We start from the raw sequence: 18,631 nt of genomic DNA, 5'->3' as shown, positions 1-18,631 counted from the left end.
TGAGGTGTGGTAGCAGTGATGGAGCATCCCTCTGATGCCTGCAGCCTCAGCATTATGGGGAGTGGTGCAGAGAATGAGCCCCCAGGAGTCTGAGCAGAGTGGGGTGCGCCGGATGAGCTCCAGAGGCAGCGAGGAGCTGAGTCCCACCGCAGCTTCTGGTGTTGCTGCTCCTCAGTTCAGCACTTGACCCGTTGAACAGAGAGGGTTCAGGTCTCTGAGGCTGGGGAGGAGAAGGGACAAGGCATTGCTTGCACAAATAGCCCTTAGAAAGAAACTTGGAGACGCTCCCACACCTGCGTGGAGGGATGGTGCCATCCTCCCTCTCCAGGCATCCATGGGGAGTACCGAGTTTAACAAAGGATGGAGCAACCCTGGGGAAAACAGCCAAGTAGGGGACAGAGCTCAAAGCCCCCTCCAGGCAGGCAGGAGGGCTCGGGAGCCTGGCCACTGCATCCCGGTGCTCTAGCACTCTAGCACCAGGCTGCTCAGCGCAGCAAGTGTCTACCTTGGTGGAGAAAAGTCACGGTGCAGCACCCCAGAGGTGGCCTTCAGCAGATGAATGCAACTCATGGCAGGTGGGAACAGGAAAGATCTAAAATATCTATAATATATACTTTTATTATTCACCCGTTAACTCCATTATACGCCAATCATGAGCTAGTTTCAGCAGTTACATTCCTTTGATCATGTCTTTACAAGGATGCAATTAAATCAACACAAAGGAGATGGCTGGTGCTGGCAGGACAGTGACTCCAGGCAGTAGGTGACAGGGTCAGTGCCACCGCTCCCGGTGTGGGTCCGGCTCCAGCAGAAAGGATGAGGCCGCTGGGACTGGCTCCTTGGCAGCACCGCACTCTCCTGGCCAGGGTTCACCTACTGCAACACCAGTCCGACCTGGGGAGCCAACAGAAATGGGAGGTCAGGATGTGCCCCAGCACCAGCGTCCTCTGCCCCACATCGACACAGCTCACAGGCCCTGGCTGGGAGGCTCAGTGTTGCCCATATGGGTTTCTCCAAGTTTGGAATATTATGCTGAGCTGCACTCCCAGAACAGCAGGTCAAAGGAGGAGATTCTCCCTCTCTGCTGTGCTGTGGGGAGATCTGCCCCCGCAGTCCTGATCCAGCTCTGGGGCAACAACACAAGAGGAATGTGAAGCTGTTGGAGTGAGTCCAGAGGAGGCCACAGATACTGCAAGGGGTGGAGCAGCTCTGCTCTGGAGACAGGCTGAGAGAGCTGGGCTGCAGAAAAGAAGGCTCCTTACGGGGAGACCTTAGAGAAGCTCCCAGCACCTAAAGGGGCTACAAGAGAGGGGCTTTGGGCAAGGCAGGAATGGCTTTAACCTGCCAGAGTGGAGACTGAGATGAGCTCTTAGGCAGAAGCTCTTCCCTGTGAGGGTGCTGAGGCGCTGGCACAGGGTGCCCAGAGAAGTTGTGGCTGCCCCATCCCTGGCAGTGTTCAAGGCCAGGTTGGACACAGCGGCCTGGAGCAACCTGCTCTAGCGGAAGGTGTCCCTGCGCGTGGCAAGGGGTCAGGACTGGAAGCGCTTTAAGGTCCCTTCCAACTGAAACTAGTCTGGGATTGTATGATTTGAGAGCAGCAAAAGCCCTGGACTCGTGGCCAAACGGGCATTTGTACCCTGCCCAACTCCAGCTGGGGAGGTGACTGATATTTGGGGTCCAGCAGTCTGCAAGACAGACTTGATTTACCAGCCAAGGTTGTTTCTAAGCTAATAGCCACAGATTTGGGAGAAGCTGCTTCCCAAGAGCTTGATTATCAGGCCAGGTCGCTCTACAGGCAGTCACCACTGTTGGGTGCTCTCCGGCTGCTGCATGACAGGACATACTGGTGGCTAATCCCGAGCTCTGATCTGCTGGAGCCACAGGCAGCCCTTTTGCACATGCTGTAAGTAGAGCTTCCCACTGGCACAGGGTCTTGCTAACACTGACTCAACAACCATCACACTCGTCTGTTCTCTCTAGAGCAGAGGGTTGAGGGGACGAGCCCTTCCTGTGCACTGGCTGGGCTGGAGGACTTCACCACCCCAAGGCACTGACCTTCTCCGGTGCCATGCTGGGACACTTCCAATTGTACAGGTAATACTGCAGGTTCCCGTCCCCAATCCCAAACTTCAGCTTCTCCAGGAAGGTTTTGTTTTCCATGAGATCCAGTGCATTGAAGACGTCAAATCCTTTCTGCAAGAGAAGATTAACAAAGACAAGACACAAAGCTATCAGTTCCTCCTGCTTACACAGATGAATTCCTCCCATCCATGAGCTGCCTGACCACACTCCTGTCCAGCTTTGTACCCCCAGAAGAAGGGACTGAGGCCACCAAGAAATAATTTAGCATTCCACCCTCAATTCAAGTGCTGTGGATGTACAGCAATACCATTTGCTGTAAGAAATGAGTAGATACCCTGAGCTCAGCTCACCACTAGCTGGAAGGTTCAGGCTATCCAAGCATCCCTCTCCTGGGTGGCAGATCCTTTGGGATTTGGGTCTGTACAGCCCTGGGTATAAGCCTTGCCCCATGGCCAGCCCAAGAGCAGCCAGATGAGCCATCACTCACCAACTTGGCCAGGATGAGAGCATCACTCATGAGGTCGATGAGAGGCGTCTTTGTGTGAACATTGTAGAAGGAGTAAGCAGCTTTCAGGCTCTTGTGGGTTGGGTGGTTCATGATGGTGGAGGGCAGCGTGTAGAAGCTCAGGAAGTCTGTCACCTCCCCTGGGGTGCTCTGGAAACCAGAAGTGACACCACAACACATCAGAGCCACGATAAAGCCCAGCCTGAGCCTCAGAGAGGCTTTGCCAGTCTGAGTGACATGTGGGCTCCCTGTGAGGAGACTCTGGGCAGCCCAGGATGGAGGTGCCATTCTCCAGCAGCTCAAACCTCCCAGCCCGAAAGAACATCTCACTGACTGGGGCAGCCTCTTCCAGAGGAGGCAGAAACTGAAGAAAACACCATCAATCTTGCTCCTGCCCCCTCACCTCCACCACAAACGTGTCGATGATGCTCTCCTGAGGTAAGAACCAGTGTTCCACCTCCTCTCGGCTCATGACGGGTGTCAGGTGGAACTGCTTCAGGTACTCGGTCAAGAGCTTGTGCACTGCAGAGATATCTTTGTGCTCCATTGGCCGCAATCCAGAAGTCTTGGGTGTCTACCGAAAGCAGGAGAAACCCTTTGAGTTGCTTGCACTGTGACTTTTATCACTGAAGGGCTCTCTGACAAGCAGCACAGAGATGCTATCTGCTTAGATCAGCCCATTTTCAGTCCCAAACCCCAGCATTCCTATCCCCCAGCCTTGCTTGCCTGGCATGATGGATGCGATCAGCTGTGACACTGGCACAGAGACCACAGAGAAGCACAGCAGGTCCCCAGGCCCCAAATGCCAGGTGAAGTCCCACTGGAAGTGGCCTCCTACCCACTAACAACTCAAGATCTCTGCTTCCCTCTGGGTTTCTGGCCCTGCTTGCAGCAGGGATAACTGGGAGATGTGCCTCAGGCACTGCAAGGAACCACCTGAGGTTATTTCTAGTTGGTCTCAATTTCTACTGTATGGTTCGGGTTTCTCAGCAAAGCCCAGCTCAAGCAGCACAGACTGCTTCAGGGTTTGGGTTTCTATGCAAAACCCAGTAGTTACAACCCAGCAACTGGTGCCTCTGTTGCAGCAGGAGGCAGGAGACAGGAGCCATGTGATGCTCAGCCCTGAAGCAGCACCCTCCAACTGCAACAAGCAGCTTTGACCAACAAAATGAAGGCAACAAGGTGAGGGAAGGTGGTGGCAATTTTAATGCTTTGTTTGGTTTTTCTCTCATATCCATCTGGGAACTTCCCAGGCAGGACAACGGCAGTGACAGAACCGATCAGTTTGACTGAAGAATGAGGGACTAACCCAGTGCACAGTCACTCCAAGGCTGTGTTTGGACAGATGAAGGCTGTCATATCTGCATTCTTATTTTACCAGCAGGAGAGGATGTGACTCACCATCAAACAAAAGCTCACAAGGTCCTCTAGCTGCAAAAATTTGCCTTAAAATGCAGGTACCCAGGCAAAACATACATAAAGATTAAATAAAGAGCAGTGGCTTGACAGAATCATTTACTATATGAACGAAACCCCAGTTCTCCAGGCAGAGGACCTGACCTCAGTTGAGCTGCTTGTCTCTCCAATTCCCAGCCTCACCCCCTGCTCAGCAAGGAGCAGTTCATGAGCTCACAGCCCTGCCTGGCACCCACCTCGGGCAACCGGTAAAGCTTCATGGTACGCTGCATAGTCATGTTCCTGCTCAGGTGGGAAAATTTGACCTCGATGAGTTTCCGAGGATTCAGGGACCGGTGCCAATACCTGCAGAAACACACTCACAGTGGGAGACTTGTTCCTGGGCAGCAGGATGGCCACAAGGTTCTCAGAGGTGCCATGAGAGGGTGAGAACATGACAGAACTGGTGAAGAGGCCAGCAGCTCCCATAGAGAAAAACAAGGGCAGACTGAAGCACTTGTGTTGCAGAAAGTGTCCTGTCCTGTGAGATATGAGCAGCTTAAGCAAAGCTACTGGACTTAATCCTGGAAAGATGTTGTGGGGAGAAACCTGGGCTGGAATCAATCTCTCCTGTCCTGGGGAATCCCACACATGCTACAGAAGATATCTTGGTAAGGGAAGGTCTACAGGCAGGAATCTCTTTGGAGTAGCCTAGCTACTCACCTGCAAGTCCCTACAGGCTTTGGCAGCACCACCCCTGCAGTGTAAACAGCCTGGAAGATTCCCTCCAGATGCACCCGCCGTGTGATCTCCCGGATCAGAACTGGAGCCACCCGTTTCGAACGCAGCTTTTTGTGCACACACAGGAAATTTATTTCTACCATCTTCTTCTCTCTTGGGAAAGAAACAAAGCAAAGCATGAGACCCCACTGTCCTGAGCCAGGAGGATCAGTCCAACACTCAGGGCAATTTACCTCCAGCCCCTTCAAGAAAAAGAGCAGTCAAAGCCTTAGGGAAGGCCAAGGAGCAAGGGCTGGGTTTGGAGAACTCCCCCTTAAGCTGTTACCCAAGGTTTTCCCAAGTTAAATGGCCTCCATCCAGCCTTGGAAGATTTCTATAAACCAGAGCTCTAAGCTGACCTCACTTCTTAAGGAAAACAGCCTTCATGGTGGCTAACTACAAGATGTCCTTGCACAGAACTTCACTGCTCATCTTAAATATCCCCCACCTTCTCCTCCAAGCAGCAAAGCATCCCCACGGTTGGGCAGCATAGGTCTGGCTCTGTTGGTTGGGGAGGACAACACAGCCAGACCTCCTCAGTGCTCCCAGGAAGCCCCATGTACCATTAAGCGGCAGAATGAGAAATGCAGCCAAGCAGCACTCACGTGTCATAGATGTGGATGGTGGCTGGAATCGCACTGATAAATCCAACCAGCTTCTTGCTCGAGACAACTCTGACTCCACAGTGCCACTGAGGCAACCAGCCTGGAGGACGCAGTGCCCTGGAGAAGAGACACACTTCAGAAGCCACATCCCAAAGGTTCCCAGAGTACCTGCTCCTGCCTCCCCATTGTGCCCTGGGACACCCTGTCCAGGCTTCCCAAGGCAGCTGCAGGTTTGCAGGCAGGATGAGAGGGTGACAGTGATGTGACAAGCAGGACCACTGGGATCCAGAGCAATTCCTTTACTCCGTGGCCAAAGCCAGTTCTCACTAGTGACACAGGAGGAAATCCATGTTCCTTGATTGACCAACACCCTGAAGAAACAGCAGCTCTAGTGCAAGAGGTGTCCAAGTGTTATTCCTAGCAACACTGCTTGGCAGCCACCTTCATCCTACAGCTCCAGGGCATTGAGAAGTTCCTCAGCTACTGGTATTTTTACAAACACTCAGGAATCAACCCAAAGAGTTAAAAAGAGCTCCTAGTTTAGGCTCCTATCTCTCAAGGAAACCAGAGGCAGGCAGGGCTGAGTGAGAGCTCTCACAGTGTACATGGGACAATAGCACATGGTGACAGATAGGAAGGGAGGTTTCATCAAGTGAGATGGGAAAAGCAACAGCAGCTCCACTGCTGTCACTGGGATCAAGCTCAGCAGCATCCAGCCCCCTGTGCTCCATGGTCATGGTGCCACTCACCACAGCAGGAATTCAGGAGAGTAATCAAACCGGAACATGTTGTCATCGTCCTCCACGTAGTTCTCGTTCAGCAGTGTGTACAGCTCTTTCAGCTGAAGCAGCAGAGACCAAGCAGGTTAAGAAATCTGTTCAGCCACCACATGCCCCAGCTGCCCTGAGATGGGACCCTGAGCACTTTTTGTGTGGCCACAGCAATGGGTAACATATGCAGATGTGTTCCTGTTTCTGGCATGTCCTCCTGCTCTGGCCTGCTGGCTCCAGGCTCCTGAACCTGCCACTGCAGAGCCTGGTAAGCAGCAGGACACACAGGATGACACAGGTCATCTCCCGGGGAGGTGGGTCACAGTCTGGAGGGTCTTCCTAAGCGAAAACTCCTGGCTTCAGGTATCCTTACATCACTGCGAAGAAACCAGGCTAACCAGGCCAACATGGGATGGGGAAGAGGTAACTGCACAGTGGGAGAAGTCAGACCCAGCTAACTCCAAGGAGATGACATGACCACTGAGTTGGGGAGTTGTCTGGTATGGTGAAGGACACATTCCTGTCCCCAAAACCACCTTTAGCAGTCCAAGCACAGAACTGCCAACTGGGCAAAGGAGATGGCCTTCCAGTACATGTGCCAAGCTGCCTGTACTCACCACGCCTCTATCTCCGAGGTCCAGGGCATCCCAGGTGAAGCCCTGAGGCAAAGTGTATGGCTCTTGACGGATATTGTCTTTGTCTGGCTCAACGGGACCATGGGTGTTCACCACTTCTCCTGTGAGAGCAAGGAGCTATGAAGACACCTACTTCTGAAGCCAAGTCTCCACAACAACAGCTCAATCTGGCAACCAATGTGACTCATGTCTCCTACCCCAGGTTCCTGCTGAGGGGAGCCATGAATTGCTATTTCACCCACCCAGTTTGGGATGTGTAACACATCTGTTGTGACACAGGGGCAGAGAATCAAAACTCCTTCCAGGGCAACACTGCAGCTGACTGGGCAGTAGAGAGGAGATGACCGAGCTGATGAGCTTCAGGGACACAGCTATGTCTTCCAGGTCCACATGTTACATCTTATCCTTTCCCATCCCCACAATCCCAGCCTCGGCCAGCACTTTCCCATGAGCTGCTCCATGGGATGGTGCCTCTCTCCCTGCCAGCTCTGGCCCTTGCCATTTGGCAAGTGTCAGGGTTTCCTTCCCACTGCCCTTACAGAAGAGCTGCAGTGAACAGAACTACTTTTGTTGGAAAAAACACTGACTCCTAAAGCTCCTGATTCAGCCAAGAGATCCTGGTTCAAGCACTGGCTTTCCTGGGGATGTCAACACAGTGGCACCACTTGAGTGCTGTGAAGGGAAGCAAACTGTGCGAATTAGGAATTCCCTTAAAAAGGGATTGGAAAGGTTTGCAGTTAACGGGGAGCTGAAGAAAGCCCAGAGCAAAAACTGCCCCCATCACACCCCTCCAGAAACGCTCACCCCTGGCTGTCCTCCCTGTTTTGAGCAGGTGCTGAACTGCTCTGGAATCCAGTCCCCAAAATCCCACAGCACTTTTGTTACCCAGCCTTCACTAGCCTGATGTACATAATACTGTGTGCCAGAGCATGTTCCTGAGTCAGAGCACAGCATAGCAAGTTGGTGTATGGAGGAACGTGCTGTTTTGTGCCTCTCTTTCCCCTGAAGACATCTTCCACCTTTCCTCCAGAGTTTACCCATGCAGAAATGATGTTTGCCATGCCCAGGATCCTCTGGGAAAAAAAGGCTAATTCAAGATCTGGTTTTGCTGTCTCACCCAACCCCATTCCATCTCACTATGACTTTCCAAGCACAAAGCTAAAACCATTGCTCTCAGCAGTCTCTGAGACAAAAGAAAGCCTCAGCCTGGTGCTGACAGCAAGCAAAGGGAATCAAATACAGTTTGTGTTTGCAGCAAAAGGGACTTGAAGCCCCATAAAGGAAATTACTGAGGAGCAGCCAATTTGAAGCCATGACAAGCTATGGGTAAAACTAGAAACTACGGGCTTGGGCTCATTTACTAGTTCTCCTGAGCTCTACATGGATTTTGCTGGAGGAGACTAAGCAAAGCAACCCCGGCACCCCAGGAGCACTGCAGACTTGATCCAACAAGGCTGGGAAGAAGCACCGTCCAGCCACACAGATCAGCAAGCAGGGCTCCCCTCTGCCTTTCAGATGTGCTCAGCTGCCAATAGCTCCTGCCACCCTGAGCAACACCTGCTACTGACAATACATCACTTCTGATGGAGCTGATAGTGTCAAGAGCAAACTGGAGAAAGGGCTGGAGCAAAGACTAGAGCTGGGAAGAAGAGCCAGGCTGTTTGCAGGGGGAAGAGGGCAGGAAGAGAAAGGATTTCTCATCTTTAGATGTGCATGGCAGCTTGGGCATGCACATGCTCTCAAGGTTTGTGTCTCCCTTCTCCTAGCTGAGCCCAGCACCTACCCATGCTAGAGGCTGAATTTAGCTCAGAAAACCAAAAATGTGGCAGCTCAGCATATGGACCTGCTTCCCTGAGCAACTGGCCCGGTCTCATGCCGAGCTACATTCCACACTAAGGACCCCTTGCTGGAAGCTTCAACTCTCAGAAAAACCTAGCTGCAAAGTCCTTAGGACTTTGCAAGAAGAAGGCTAACAATGCTGCGCTTGAAACTTGGGCATAGAGGGCTCTGGAGACCCAGTTCAAGGGCTAAATACAAATGAAGGGATGCCCAAACACAAGAGACATCAAATCAGGTGTCTGAAATGGCTCCTCGTATCTCTTGACCACCCAACGCACCTGCACAGCTTTCCAGTGGCAGGGCTGAGAGTCCATGATTCTGAATGGGAGACAAGCATCACTGATGCCTTCAAAGCCCAGACAGGACAGCAATGAGAAGCTATCTAGGGATTCACCTGCTGGCCAGAGACCAGCTACTTCAGGTGTCTTTGAGCAGCCTGGGGACCACAAGGCTTCCCCAAAGGAGCACAAACCAGCAAGGGGCTGTACATACCTAGCTTCGGCACTGGCTGTGTGTCCCAGAACTGGTAGCTCCTTTTGCTGGCTTCCTCCATGGTTTTGGCAGGGCCTTGACCTACAGAGAAGAGCTCTATGGCTTTTTGAATCTCCTGGATCCTCTCAGCAGGTAATGAGTTCACCTGAGGACAGAACGGCAAAATGAGTAAGTTGAGCCACCAGGTCTGTATTTCAGCTCTTCCTTTGAGGGAGCTGACTCTGCCCTGGGACACTGCCAGGAAGGGGAGAGCAGGTAAGAGACTCCCTTCCCATCCTAGATTTTCCTGTAACCCTCTACAAAATGGATGAACTCTGTCACCAGCCACCTGCTACAGACCTAGACCTGGTTTCTAGGCACTCCTGGGTCAAGGGAGGTGGATGAACTGGCTTAAAATGCTTTAAGCTACAGTTAAGAGGGTGCTGTAAACCCCAAGTGCAAAGCTCCTTGCTCCACCTTGGCTAACACCCTGAGACTCCCTGGCTCATGCAGGGACTGAGACTCTGCATGAGCCAGAGACTCCCTGGCTCAATCCACACCCAGCACCTGGGTCTCCTGAGGTGGCTTTTCCCTCATTGCTTCAGCCTCCTCCACCTAAGCTGGATCCATGTCTGCAAATAGCAGCTTCCATAGAGGAGTCCCTGGGCCCTGTGGACTACGACAAGGTGGAGAGGCTCAATCAAGAAGAAAGATTTTCTTCCTCCTCAGACAGACCTTGGCAGGGTGGCCAGCTCCAAACCCCAACTGTTCCCTGATTCCTGAAGAATTTAGTTTGAAAATGCAAAGCCCCAAATTAATGCTCTGCACAGCCAGGAGGACAAAATATCAGCACTATCTGGATGCGAACTGGGTACTGGATAGAAAAGAGCTTCTGTTGATGTGCAGATCTGTGTGTCCCCTGCCAGAGGATAAGAGGGGATGAGAAGGCCAGGAGGATGCCACCCTGGCAGGGACAAACCCTACGTATCCCAACCTTCTTTCTGAAGCACTGGCTGCTAGACAGGACCAGGCAAAGCCAAGAGGGGTGAGACAGACCCTGCTCTGACCTGGCTGCTGCTCTTATGAAAATGAGGCAGAAAATCAACAGTATCAGATGCCATCCAAGAAGGAGGAGAACACACTTGCCGTGGTGGATGTGGGCAGCAGGGGCAGTGGCAGTTCCCTGCCTGTGACCCTTTCATTGCTCATTAAAGTGGACTGGGACGTTCAGAAAACAACCACATTTACCCTGGAGGGCTCCACAAACACCTCCTGCACCGATGGGAATTCCCACACATGGAGCCAGGCTGGGCAACCACTTGAAAACTTCAGTTCTTTGAGCAGCCAAGTGCCTAAAACCCTGATCCTGGTGACTCCTTCCTTGCCCTAAGCTACACTGGGGAGGTTCAGGATGGGGCTGGATGCTGTGTGGGGCTGCAACTCTGGGAAGGAGGTCAGTCACCTTCACTGGCTGGTCCTGAGCCTGGTTAGGCTGATCTTTCTCTTTCTTCCTTTTGGGTTTTTTTTTCTTCTTTTTGACTCCACTGTCATTTGCTGGACTCAAGCCTCTAAGGAACAAAAGAAACATCATTAGAGCCCTGAGGTTTCTTTTGGAGAACATTTATAGGGTTTCTGTCACTCTTTAAAGAAAACACAAGCTCCCTGCTCTCAGTCCAAGTTTCCAGGAGGGTGAATGCTCAGTGCACAGAGGGTGCAGTGCTGTGCCCTCTTCCCAGCATCTCTCCCAGAGCTCTGTGTTAGCTCCCAAAAGGGGACCAGCACCAACATCTCCTACCCTGCAGGTTTGCTCAGTGGTGGGGAGTGCCCCACACTGCAGGTAACCATGTCTTTGCTGTCACACCACCCCACTTGGCCACACGTATGTAAATCCACCCCAAGGAGAGGCAGGGATGCCCAGCTTAGGTTTTTTCCTCCTCTCTGAGCCCAAGGATGGATGGAGGACAGCAAACACTGGTCCAGCCCTGGGGATAAGTCACCACAGCAGGTTCAGGCACTACAGAGGGGCTGGTGGCCAAGGACACTGTCACCCCCCTGCAGAGGTGATGATCTTGGGATACAGTAGCTGTTACAGTGGGAAATTACACTGTTATGCTGGAGCTAGAAAACTGAGACTGAGCAGCAAATTTGGGAGCATGTGCCAGGGCATTGCCCATCCTTCCAGGGATACATGGCAGTCCCATAGCCGATGCGATCACCCCAAAGCATGAAACCTCATCCTGAACTCAGCCTTACTGGGCAAGTCCAGCAAGGGGACTATTGCTGGACGCCACCACAGAGGAAAAGTGCCTGCTCCCAGCATGGTGGATGTGGCCTAACCTGGGCACAGCACAGACAACGCTACTGCTGCAGGGCTGGGACTTCTCAAGCCAGGAGCTTCCCTGGCTCAAGACCCCAGAACAGGGTCACAGCCTCCAAGACGGCCACAGCTCAGGTGGAGATTCAACCCTGAGATGGCCAGAGCAGGACTGAGCAGAGGGATGAGGGGAAACAGGAGGGACACAGGGCCAGGGGTGATTTGCCAGCTGCCAACACACACGAGGGGGCAGCGCACACCAGCAGCTTCGCTTAGCTGTCCTGTCCCTGTCAGTGCTGTCAAGTTTATTTTGCAGTCAAACCGCAGTAAATCTCCTCTTCTGTTTTCACTGAGGACAATAGTCCATGCCTGTCTCAAAGGGGAGAGGCCAGAGCAAGGAAAGCCATGGAAAACCCTGGGTGGGAGCTGCTCTTTGCATCCACTGGCACATCCACAGTACCTACAACTGCAAGGTCCGCCACTGGTGGGCACTGACACCCACACCAGCGCAGGTCTGGCTGGAAACCGGGATGAGCTCTGCAGGGCTAGGTCTGCCCAGGGCATGATACGGGACATGTCTGGGGTCTCCTGTAACTGGGGACCTTGTCCTCTTCTTTCCCCAAGTCTGAGTTCAGGGATCCAAGTCAGCGTATTTGTTGTTTTATTGTATAGAGGGGTCTCCTTCTTCGCACTCCCAGAATGAGTGCTGCCCTCCCAGAAGGGACAACCACACAGCTGATCTGCCCAGAGGCACCAGCCAGCCTGGAAACTCCCAGTGAGTACCACTTGCTCTTCTCCAGAAGCATATTAAGAAGCAGAACAGAGAGAGGAGCAGCCACGGAGCTGCAGCCCTGTGGGAATCAGCATCACTGCTGAACTGTCCCTGCGGGAGGACATCTCTCCCTCCTCCCTCTGCTGAGGAAGGGCTTCACCTCCACCCCAAGGCACAAGCTCTGTCATGACAGCACAAGTGATTACAGCAAAGTGGTGCTGACACCACTGCTGATCCTGGTGACAAATGCACCATAGGTTATATTTTTAAACTCCTTGCAAAGGAGCATGGGTGAAACCTGGCAGATCCCCAACCAGGCAGGATGGCCACACTGAGGTACTGGGGTGAGCCAAACCATCCACTATGGAGCTGCAATAAACACAAGAGGGACATGGACCTGCTTGAGCAAGTCCAGAAAGGGCCACAAAGATGCTGTGAGGGCTGGAGCAGCTCTGCTCTGGAGCCAGGCTGAGAGAGCTGGGCTGGTTCATCCTAGAAAAGAGAAGGCTCCTTAAGGGAGATCTTAGAGCAGCTCCCAGCACATAAAGAAGCAACAAGAAATCTGGAGAGGGATTTTGGACAAGAGCCTGTAGGGACAGGACAAGGGGAATGGCTTGAACCTGTGTCCTGGGTTCAGCAGTAGCAGGAGAAACATGACTGCTACTGCTGAACCCAGGACAACCTGCCAGAGGGGAGACTGAGATGAGCTCTTAGGCAGAAGCTCTTCCCTGTGAGGGTGCTGAGGTGCTGGCACAGGGTGCCCAGAGAAGCTGTGGCTGCCCCATCCCTGGCAGTGTTCAAGGCCAGATTGGACACAGGGGCTTGGAGCAACCTTCTCTAGTGGAAGGTGTCCCTGCCCGTGGCAGGGGTTGGGACTGGATGCGCTTTCAGGTCCCTTCCAGCCCAAACCAGTCTGGGATTGTATGATTTCTTACCAATTGTAACACCACAAACTGATGGCACAAGGCAAGTTTGTGAGCACATCTGAGGGCAGATGCTGGAAGCCATCCCTTCCAAAGGAGACTGGACATGTTTTCCCAGGTCACCTCCACATCAGGATGCTGGAGGTGTCAGATGAGAAAAACAAAATCCTTCCAGACCTTGAGTATTCAGTCGGTGTCACTTTGCTTCATAAATCAGAGCTGCCAACTCCCAGCTTGCTGCTAATGAGTTCAGCCCAACCAGCATCACTTCATCCCATACCAGACTCACAGGTAAAGTTCCTGAGAAAAGTCCTCCCTGATTTATGAGCAAAGCCATTGTGACCTGGAAGAAATCAGGATGGAATAAGGTAGGATGAAGTTTTGCATTCCCAGGTGCTGTGGTGTGGGGAAGGGCCCTGCTCCAGCTGGGAGATGAAAACCAACCCAGCAGAGGACTTGCCAGCATGTGTGAAAATGCTGGAAAACACGAAGGTCCAACTTGCTACACCTTGGGAAACAGTAATTATAGGTATTTTCTATTTTAAAGTCCATTTAGGAAAGCAAGTATCATCTTTGTTATGCTCCAGTGTAGCTGCAGCCCTTCTGACTCTCCTCAAAGTAACAGAAATATCCCAGGCATCCTGGGATGATCTACCACCATACAAAATGCCAACTACTGCAGCTGATGTGACCCACAAAGCTGCAAGGGCTGAAGTTGCTTGCTCCCTCAGCAAGGGTTAACTGCCAGGCCAGCTCCTGTCCCACAGCCCATGGTTTTTCTTCCCTATCTCCCTTCTAGCCTGAGCTGCTTTAAGAGATAAAGCGGGTGGAGAAGGACGCATTGGCTGCGCCATGCAAAATGCACCCCCAGTACCTGCAACAACCCATGTTCCCTTCTCCCAGGAAAGGCATCACCAACATTATGGCCATTATGTATGGCTGTAACCCCACTTCCCCTCTACCAAATGACTCAGAGTTTGCCAACCAACCACTGCACAGAAAATAACACCCATAACGTGAGGCAGCACGAAAATAAGGCTTTTGAAAGCACCTAAAAACCAGGCAGGCTTGCTCAAGGCAAGACCCACTCAGACTGTCCTGCACCAGCTTAGCCCCTCTGGAGGCTGGCAAAGCCCAGGCATACCCAGTAACAAACTGGTGCCCAGCACCCACTTATCTATAACCTGAACCCACGCGTGCTCCTGCCGTATTCCCAGCTCTGAGGGCTTTATTTGTGCAAGGTGAGGGAGGAAAGCACAAGGGAGGACAACTCTGGCTGTGTCTGACTCCCCATGGCTCCCAGAGTTGCCAAAGCCAGGCAGGAAGTTCTGGGTGGGCATGGAGGGACTTCAAAGGCAGGGACAGGGTGTTATTGTCCATAGCATACACACTGCAGTGATCAAAAAGCATCTTCTGTTCCACAAAGCAAACTGCCACATTCAGCCTCAAAGACTGGCTCACACCTCAGCAAACAGGACCAGAAATGCTGGTTTGCCCTAAAACCCCAACTGGAAACAATTCCCAGATTCAAACAAGGGCTTGTGCTTGTAATTCCTCCACTGCATGGCCTTGCCTCCCCACCTGAAAGGTGTCAGATGAGAACCAGGAGCTCCCTGCTCCCTGTTTAGGTGCTGGAAAATCCTCTGTGAAACCTGGGGCTAATCGGGTGCGGTGCTTAAGCTGTAATCATCTCAGGGGCCAGGGTGGGGAGGGAGGCTCTGCAGATGGCAGAGCACAGGTCCCGAAGCAGAGTGTGCCATTACTGTGCTCCTTACAACACCTAAAACTAAATCCTGCATGGTAGAGCATGGCAGATGTCCCAGAAACATCCCCTCTCAGTGCAAGTGACAGCAGGGATTGTCAAATCTGACAGCTGCCCCTCTGACTAAAGCCCCTTTTCCCCCCATGCTCCATCCAGCAACAACTCAGTTCACGCCACAGAACCCTCCCTGAACTCTTCCCACCTTCCCTGTGTGGTTTTGCCAACAACAACCACGTTTCACAGGGCTGGGCCACTTGAATCCGTGGTCTCATCACTGCCTGTGGGCTGCCAAACCCCATGGGCTGGCACCAGCTTGGGGAAGAAGAGCCTGTGCTAGTCTCTGCTCTTCCAATGTCTTTATCTACAACAGGAATAAACCCTCCACAGACCTGGAAACATGACAGGAGCCTTCTCTGCAGAAAGGGTGACAAAAGTGGGATTTGTTTGTACTTTTTGGGGGAGGAAATCAACTTGGACACCGAAGCAGAGAGCAGTGTAGCAACTTCCCTGTGCTGACACGGAACGGCAGCAGGGGAAGCTCAATTCCTCTTTCCTGGCCTTAAAAGGAAAGAAAGTGTTGCTTTCACTAAGTAATAATTGTGTGTTTTGAATCTCAGAGCCAAGATCCAGCAACTGTTTCTCTCAGCCCAGAAAGCCAACCGTATCCTGGGCTGTATCAAAAGGAGTGTGACTAGCAGATCGAAGGAGGTGATCCTGCCCCTCTGCTCTTGTGAGACCTCACTTGGAGCATTGTGTGCAGTTCTGGTGCCCTCAACATAAAAAGGACATGGAACTGTTGGAACAAGTCCAGAGGAAGGTCACGAGGATGATCAGGGGACTGGAGCACCTCCCGTATGAAGACAGGCTGAGAAAGTTGGGGCTGTTCAGCCTGGGGAAGAGAAGCTGCGTGGAGACCTCATAGCAGCCTTCCAGTATCTGAAGGGGGCTTATAAGGATGCTGGGGAGGGACTCTTCATTAGGGTCTGTAGTGACAGGACAAGGGGCAACAGGTTAAAACTTAAACAGGGGAAGTTTAGATTAGATATAAGGAATAAGTTATTTACTGTAAAGGTGGAGAGGCACTGGAATGGGTTGCCCAGGGAAGTTGTGAATGCTCTATCCCTGGCAGTGTTCAAGGCCAGGCTGGACAGAGCCTTGAGTGACATGATTTAGAGTGAGGTGTTCCTGCCCATGGCAGGGGGGTTTGGAACTAGATGATCTTAAGGTCCTTTCCAACCCTAACTATTCTATGATTCTATTCTATGATTCTATAACTCTCACCACAAGCTGGGCCGAGGCAGGACTCAGAATGTTGCTCTGCAACCCCCTGGCAGCTCAAGACACTTCCCCTGCCCTGTTTTAGGGGACAGTGACAGGAAACACTCCCCCACTCCAGCGTAACATGACATATGAAATCAACAGAACAGAACAGAAATCAGTAGAACATGCATTGAGAAAGAAAACCACCACCTTTCCTATTGCTCAGTCTTTTCTCTCCTAAGTGGCTCCCCCCCCATTAGGTTTTGAGGAAACAGGAGCTTTGCCAGAGCACTTGGAAGGTTCACTGCCTTGTGCTTGTGATCACTGTGCCTGTCAGCCACACTTCCAACATTATTTCCTGAGTGATCCAAACTCTCTCTTTGTTACTGGGACACTTCCCCAGCTGCCCAGTTAGCTTGTTGCACGTCCATGCTTGCCCTAGTTCGGGCAGGAAACTGCATTTTAACTCCTTGAGGTTGCAGGTGTGATACTGGCCCAAGAACAGACCTTTTCCTGGCAAAGTACAGGTTGAACCTCTGGACTGGGAAATAACAGTAATTAAGCACTGTGTCTCCTCTCTGCTTGGCTCTGCTTTTCACAAACCTAACCATGTCAGAGGGAAAGAGAATAAAAATCTCCCCAGGAACAGCTATACCTATTAGCCTGAGACACAGTGCCACACTTGGGAGGCAAATACACCATAACCAGGCACCTGTGCTGTCATAAAGAAATCCTCTGTGATATTTCTTGAGTGACCTTTTATTCACTTCAGTTACCAGGCAGGCGAGATTGCCTCTGGAGAGCTGCCGATGGAGGAAGAAGAGCTGTCCAAGGCGACAGCCTCTGTGCCACAACGCTGGGAATGCGGCTGCTGGGGCACAAGGCGAGCAGGAAGAGGAGCATGGTGAGGCCCAGGGGCATGAAGTGCAAGATGCAAACCCTCTGGAAACATGATGTGGCATAAGCCACACATCGACATGCCCTGCTGCATGTAAAGCCAGCAGGAACAAGAAGGAAACCAATAGGCATGGGGAGGCAGCTCCGTGTCTTATCAAATAAAGCAGCAAGTAAATGGGTGCCTGTTGGGGATTTCAGATCTTTACTACCTAGATAAAGCCCTTCCTTGCTATGTCCACTCACAACCAGCCTAATTGCTGCTAACTCAGTATTTCATATCCTGCTCCTCAAACCACAAGACAACATTAGCTGAGCTTTGCAAAACCCTGAGCTGTTTTCAGGATGAGGCCAGAATGGGTGCGCAGGAGCCTGGGCTTCTTCCAGGGCAGCCTCAGGCTCCGGGGAGCGCGATAACACACCCAGCGTGTCACTGTGGTGCTGGAAATGCCAGGAGGGGATTGTGCTGGGGACCAGGGGGCACGTGAGACACACCCTAACACAAGGACAACAAGAGCTGCGGATTAGGCTCATTCCTGACAAAGGAAGAGGCACTCGCGGCCCCGTCCCGGCTGCCCCCGGACACGGCGCTGCCCGTTCCCCATCCACGCCACTGCCGAACCCGACCCCACTCGGCTCCAGACACGCTCCCACAACTGGCGTGAATGAGAGCCAACGGATCCACCCCCCCGGGCAGATTGACGGGCAGCTAAACCAATCGTAGAGCGGGACGCTGCCTCGCAGCCAATCAGCACGTCCGCAGGGCGGGCCGCCGCTCACTTCCCTGCCACCGCCTCCTCAATGGGCCCAGGCGCCGCCGCGGCGGGCGGCCCCGGTTGCCGCTCACCCCCGGTTAGAGCTGTGCCCCGCCTCGTTCTCGCAGTCGCTGCAGTACTCGTGGTCGTTCTCCTCCGGTGGCGGCCGCGGACACCTCGCCGGTGGCCGCCTCGCTGCTGTCTCACTGTCGTCCGCCATCTTGCAACGGAGCCTCGGCGCCTGCCGCACCCCCAAAACAAAGCGCGCCGCGATTGGGTGATGGGCCGTGGGGCATGCCGGGATCGGTAGTCTGTATCGGCGTGCGGAGACCACGCTGCGCCGGGTCCGGGACTATAGCTCCCGTCGGCCTTTGGGGGCGGCCGGGGTGGGGCTCGCTGGCGGCGGGGAGGGCTCATACACACTGGCGCAGCCTTGCGGGACCACCCGGCGTGGTGGAGATCCGAGGCCCAGATCTTCCGTCTCCTGTCCTACGTCGAGTCCGTGGGGTCCTCACCCTCACTCGCTTCCTGCCTAAGGGGGCGGGCCAAATCCAATAAGGGAGGCGCTGGTTGGCTGAGAGGCAGTCCCCTTTTCCCACCAGCCAATAGGCGCACGGGATGCTGCTCCGCGCATGAAGCTCGGCAGAGGCTGAGAGGGTGGCGGCGCTGTCGGCGGTTCTTGCTGCAGCCCTAGCATCCCGTGGCCAGGCCCGGCCTGGGCGGTACCTCCGCTCCTCGGCTGGTTCTGCGCTCCCGCCCCCTGACTCCCAACCGTATCACAGGCCCCAGGCAGGAGCCGCGGCAGCCCCCGGGCTTGGGGAGGCCTAGGGAGTGGTCACGGCCTGGGACCACCGGGAATATGCCACTTT

General features: G+C 53.2%; 1 protein-coding gene across 1 annotated transcript; it reads right to left on the bottom strand.

Annotated features, from left to right (window-relative positions):
- Positions 1-593: 593 nt before the first annotated feature.
- On the bottom strand, positions 594-18,146 carry NMT1 (N-myristoyltransferase 1). Its single transcript, XM_062628222.1, has 12 exons — positions 17,855-18,146; positions 10,545-10,650; positions 9,104-9,248; positions 6,755-6,873; positions 6,117-6,208; positions 5,368-5,484; positions 4,706-4,876; positions 4,240-4,348; positions 2,991-3,161; positions 2,570-2,737; positions 2,056-2,193; positions 594-894 (listed from the first exon to the last, which is right to left on the bottom strand). Exons 1-12 carry the CDS (start codon positions 17,980-17,982, stop codon positions 874-876), a joined length of 1,485 nt encoding a protein of 494 aa, XP_062484206.1. The 5' UTR covers positions 17,983-18,146; the 3' UTR covers positions 594-873.
- Positions 18,147-18,631: the final 485 nt, after the last annotated feature.

Source organism: Pezoporus occidentalis, unplaced genomic scaffold, assembly GCF_034315485.1.
Source record: "Pezoporus occidentalis ecotype Australia unplaced genomic scaffold, CSIRO_AGI_Poc_V1 ctg312, whole genome shotgun sequence".
Taxonomy (NCBI): domain Eukaryota; kingdom Metazoa; phylum Chordata; class Aves; order Psittaciformes; family Psittacidae; genus Pezoporus; species Pezoporus occidentalis.
Note: the sequence above shows the minus strand (reverse complement) of the source record. Positions and strands in the feature narration are given on the sequence as shown.

Coding starts and splice junctions, on each gene's coding strand:
- NMT1 (XM_062628222.1), bottom strand. CDS start 17,982: ATGGCGGACGACAGTGAGACAGCAGCGAGGCGGCCACCGGCGAGGTGT. Junction 9,249..10,544: donor CTCAGGACCAGCCAGTGAAG/GTGACTGACCTC, acceptor TTCTGTCCTCAG/GTGAACTCATTACCTGCTGA. Junction 895..2,055: donor CCAGCATGGCACCGGAGAAG/GTCAGTGCCTTG, acceptor TTGGCTCCCCAG/GTCGGACTGGTGTTGCAGTA.